Source organism: Magnolia sinica, chromosome 12 (assembly GCF_029962835.1).
Source record: "Magnolia sinica isolate HGM2019 chromosome 12, MsV1, whole genome shotgun sequence".
Taxonomy (NCBI): Eukaryota; Viridiplantae; Streptophyta; class Magnoliopsida; order Magnoliales; family Magnoliaceae; genus Magnolia; species Magnolia sinica.
Window position 1 is genome coordinate 42,733,252 of NC_080584.1, and position 5,495 is coordinate 42,738,746.

Sequence of the window (5,495 nt, forward strand, 5' to 3'; positions counted from 1 at the left end):
CTTTACAAGATTCTGCTTTTTCTTTTTTCTTTTTTCTTTTTTTAAATTTTTTATATATTGAGTATTAGTTGTTGATAAGCTCTGTTTTTATTCAAAATCAGTAAGTTCTTTCATTTGATTTTCTTTTTTATTTGCTCTTTTAAATTCATTGCAGACTGTTTATTTGATTTCTTTTTTGTAATCTCTGGGGTATATCATGCTTTTGTATGATCTCTCTTGATTGATGTCTATCTTCTTACAAATTTGCGTTTCTATTTTCAGGCAAACATACATACATATCTCGTATCAATGGCCAAACAGCACATTATGTTGCTTCTTTTTGTATTTCTATTCTAGACAGTACTATTTTCTGAAACATCTGCAATCACCGAACCTTTGCATGGTAATTTAAATATGTTTATTGTTTCTCCTTTTATTGTTTGTATTTGTTTATTTTCTTTTGGGTGAAGTTTTGATAGATCATTTGGGAGAATATACTAACTTGGAAGGTTGAAAGACTTTAACACCTTCACTTAGATGAATATGCGGGCTGTTTTTGTATTTGTTCTCGACAGTCTATTTTCAGGCCATAAAATGAAGGTCAGGAACTTAGGATTGTTCCATTTAGGAGGTTTTTGGGGCATGTTCCATCCATGGCAAGGCCAATGGTCAGGATTACTAAACTTGGGGCATGTTCCATCCATGGCAGGGGCAATGGTCAAGATTACTAAACCAAGGGCCTTGACCCATGATGCATTATTTATGAAACTTATATAGTTGCTACTGTTGACTTGCAAAGTAACTTGAAGCAGTTGTTTTTTTGTTATGTGTTTTTTGGATGGGGCTGACTGAACATGTTGATTTTTAAAGTGGACTGCCTTTGAAATTCTGGGGAAACTTAAAAACAAGTTTTATGATTTTTGACAAGAAAATGCCCTTCTCTTATAGTTTAAAAAACTTTTAAGGCAAGAACTTGTGCAGATAACTCAAGAAGAATTTCTATAAAAGTGCCTTTTGCTCTTTCTTCATTCTTCACGGTTTTTTTTATATATTTATTTATTTATTTATTTCTAAGAATTAATATTTGGACCAGATTTTTTTCTTTAAAATAAAAGGGTGGTTATATTCTATGTACACGCCCATCTAAGTTCTAGAAACTGCTTGAAGTGCCTGTTTTCCTACTTCATGCTGGTTTTTTGTATTCATTTTAATCTCTCTAAGAATCACAATGTTTACGTGTATGGATGCATCTTATTAGGTTGCTCTACTTGCATTAGCTGCTCATGCTTCTAACCCCAGTGAAGCTGAACGTTTGAGATTTCTTGTGTCTCCTGCTGGAAAGGTTAGGAATAGTCTCTAGAACTCTAGCATCTTTACTACTTTTCTAAATGATCTCCTTTTCATATGGAACCTTCTTCTTGATGCAGGATGAATATGCACAATGGATAGTTGCAAATAAGAGAAGCCTTCTAGAAGTCATGGCCGAATTTCCTTCAGCCAAGACGCCTCTTGGAGTTTTCTTTGCAGCGATAGCCCCTCGCTTACAGCCAAGATATTATTCGATCTCTTCCTCTCCAAAGTGAGCAATATTTCAAATTTGACCAATCAAATTTCTAGTTATTATTTATTGTTATAATTGTCATTTTTCTAGTGAATGGTTGTTGTTAGATTTTGTTTTATTAATCATGGAAACCATTGTAAATCAGAGTAATACCAAGCTCTTTGATTTCATAAAGTGTTGATTTCATTTTTGCTTTTCATTCTTTCTGCAACCATGATCAATTAGGACAATCCCAAGCTCATCAATTTCTTTTTTTTTCTTCTCTTAATTTTTATTTTCATTTTTCAAATTTAACCATCTGATACTTGTCCACCAATTGGCTAGTTTGGTGATCAATTCAAGGTAATTTTTAGATTATGAGGCATCTAAGTTGGTGCAGACAGATTAATTTGAGTTACATGTATGCCACATACATCAACCATCACATCTTGCCAAAGTTGTTATGCCTGAAAGCTACCTCTGTAGAAATACTTTACAGGTAAATATATCCCTTGAATTTGTGGATGATGTGATTATGACAATATATCTCATGATTTACAAGATAAGCCTATATTTTCCTCATAAAATAAGCTTATGGTCCAATTTGACAAATTGTCTTTTACTATTTTCTCTGTGTAATTTTGTGTTCATGCTACTTCTCTCAGCTACATGAATATAGAACGGATCCTTATCCATTTATCTTTAAAATAGTGAGATTGAGGAAAGTGAACTCTCTGATGCAAGCTCAACAAATTTGAAAGAAGATGGATCTTCACCATCCCTAACTCTGATCAGAAAGCAAGTAGATATGCTATACCAGCTCATAAATTCACCAGTTAAATGGTTAGTCTTGTAAAATATATGGAATGATTTTTTGAAGATCTGTTTTCCCTTCCACTTCTTTATTTCTTTCATTGGTATGCAATTTTGGAGTTAATCTATGTGCATATGGAAAATCAGGGATGGTATTCAGATAAACTTTCATATCTAAAAGGAAAAGTGCCTTCCTCGATAGGAATTCCAACATCAGTTGCCCTACCCTTTGGAGTTTTTAAGAAGGTTTTGTTAGATGATTCAAACCAGGTTTGTCTCATCTCATCTCATCTCATGTCACTTAAGTGTATCCAACATCAATAGAATGCTAATTCTAACATATCGACCTTTGAAACCTTTTCAAAATTATCAGAAATGACATAGGTGATTATCAAGAAAATGCTAGATGTGTATGCCTAGATGAGGGCTTCACTTGGTGAGGCATGCATTTCGTGACAAAGGGGCATGCATAACAAGTGATTTCTTGTTTAGAAGCCTGAAATATAACTTCATGTAAGCGATGCACTATCTGTTCATTCCCTCACATTTATGTAACATAGTTTTCTATTCCTCTAACTGATAACGTTTGCATTTGAGTAGTTTGTTATTCCTCTAACTGATAATGTCTGCATTTGATTATCTTAATTTTGGGTCATGTTGTTCGCTTGCAGTCGATCACAATGCATCATTAACATGAGAGTTGCATCGAAGTAGACTTCCTTTTTCTATCCAGGGTCCATGTACACTGGATTAGACTTCTACAAGAAGTTGTGTGGAGTGTCCATTATTCAAAGGTGAGCTTTTATGCAAGTATTGAATTTGGATTTTCAGCATAAAAAACTAAGCGAGTATTTTGAGATAAATATGAGATTTTCACTACCTATTCTAATAATAAATGCAGATCCTCTAACACTAAAACTGTTGGAAAGACTTTTGGCATTTGTACAACAGCCCCTTCTGCACAGGTATGTATTTGCTATTGTGTTTCCAACTATCTATAAAGAATGGAAATGCTTTCTTAACTCTTGCTAATATGAAAATGGGGAAAGGGATAACCTCTCCAACCAGCAAAGAGACAAAACCCCCCTCCAAGACTGAAGGAAAGCACACAATCCCACTTGTCATTTTGTTTTTTGTAGTTGTCAAAGTGCTTCATTGTTATATGAATCACCAAGTATCCAATGCTAGATGCTAATATGTTAGTTATGTCAGGTAAATAAGGCACATATGTATGAGATCCAAACTGTTCATCTATTATACCTAACTGTGGATACTCCATATGTCCGAAATCATAAAAACCAAATGATCCAGAGCCATGCCACTATTTTATAGGCTTTTCCTTTTTTGCTTTTTTTGTTGAATGTGAGTTCTTTATGAATTGTTCCTATTCTAAGGCCCATGGATGACTTGTTTCCTAAAAGTTTTTCCAACCACATGATTTAGGGACAGCTTGGATAGAAATTTCAATTAAAAAAAAAGGTGAAAATGTGTTGGGCCTTGCAATGCTAGCTTGGCTCCTCCATTTTTAAATGCAGATTTTATAAATTTCTAAAATCACACCCTGCTTTATCTGATTGGTAACCTTCAAAAAGATAGTGAAAAGGAATATTTCACACCTAATTCAATGGGAGAATATTACCAGAACCTACCATTTTCTGTAGTGAAATTCCAACAAATATACATTCTAGGATTTTTATTTTTTTTTTCTGTCATGTTTTATATTACATTCTTGAGAAGAGAGTCTTTTGATATTACATTCTTCAACTCCAGTTGTGTGCCATGCAATTTTGATTGGATTAAAACATGGAATCCAGTTGATCATCCAAGCATAAGGAAAAGAATCCTAAAATGGGTTTTTGGAAAAATTGAAATCAGAGATTCACCAGCTAAAAATAAGTAAAATTAACTAAATTTCTAGAGTTTAAAAATGTATACAGAAAATTAAACAATATTTTTATGAATTCAAATTCCTTAATTTTGAAGTAACCTTGGATTTAGGCATGGCTTAAACCGAAATTCCTTCAATGCAAAAGAAAAGCAAAGAAGAAGAAGAAGAAACTTTCTCTACATTCTTCATTTCATTTTTCTAATGTTCAGTTGTAGTAAACTGAAATTCCTACAGTTTTGTAGAATTGATGTAAGGATCAGGCAGAACCTTGCTACCATGCAGCAGTTGGAACATAAGCTTGGGGCCATGTCTTCCTTTGATTATAGGTAAGTTTTTATCAACTCAATTTTTCACTTTTTCATTGGTTTGTCTGGAGATTCAGTTTTTGAACCTTGTTTCTTTATCTATGCAGAGAAATAAGGCGTGGGTTTTCATTTACCCCAACAATATATGAGGTAATGCTTTGATATTTTGGAATGGTTTTCTTTATTTTTTTTAAAAAAATATTAGAGCGTAATTAAGTTGAGAGTTGTTGTAGATGCTAATAGATTCTCAACTTTCTATATCAGTTCCTTTACTACTATTATTGTGATCATTATGTAGAAGATTCTTTCTTAGATTCTCAACATATCTTAGATACCATCCAGTTTCATCCATGTCACCTAAAGCAGATCATAGAATTGTAATTAATGAACTAGATTCATCACTAATATTGGTCACATTTACACTTGAATGTCACATGTGAAGGGAGCATATGGATGGATGGGTGTGGATAAAACACATGAACCATCCAGTTTCATCCATGTCACCTAAAGCAGATCATAGAATTGTAATTAATGAACCAGATTCACCACTGATATTGGTCACGTGTACACTTGAATGTCACATGTGAAGGGTGCATATGGATGGACGGGAGTGGATAAAACACATGCATCAATGTAGGGCCAATAGATGTAATGGAATTCAGGTTGCAACATTTGTTGCCTTGATAGTTTTTGACTTTTTAAGGATAGGATCAAAATGATTGATTATTTTCCATCCATCAATTTGTTGAATGCTACTTTTTTACTCTTTTTTTAAAAAAAAATTTTAACCTTACTTATAACCTTAACCTAAACTTATAACCTTAACCAAAACTTATAACCAACCTATTCTCAAATCCCAAAACCTATACTTATAACCTAAACCTTAACCTTAACCTTAACCTTAACCTATAACCTAAACATATACTTATAACCTTAACCTAAACTTCTAACCTTAACCTAAACCTATTCT

At 33.2% G+C, this 5,495-nt stretch overlaps 1 protein-coding gene across 1 annotated transcript; it reads left to right on the plus strand.

Moving 5' to 3' along the window:
* The first annotated feature begins 669 nt into the window (after positions 1–669).
* LOC131221278 (alpha-glucan water dikinase, chloroplastic-like) lies at positions 670–4,736 on the plus strand. The gene is made up of 6 exons (XM_058216482.1): positions 670–1,321; positions 1,407–1,558; positions 2,231–2,321; positions 2,480–2,602; positions 4,455–4,546; positions 4,633–4,736. Exons 2-6 carry the CDS (start codon positions 1,458–1,460, stop codon positions 4,685–4,687), a joined length of 462 nt encoding a protein of 153 aa, XP_058072465.1. The 5' UTR covers positions 670–1,321; positions 1,407–1,457; the 3' UTR covers positions 4,688–4,736.
* The last annotated feature ends 759 nt before the right edge of the window (positions 4,737–5,495 follow it).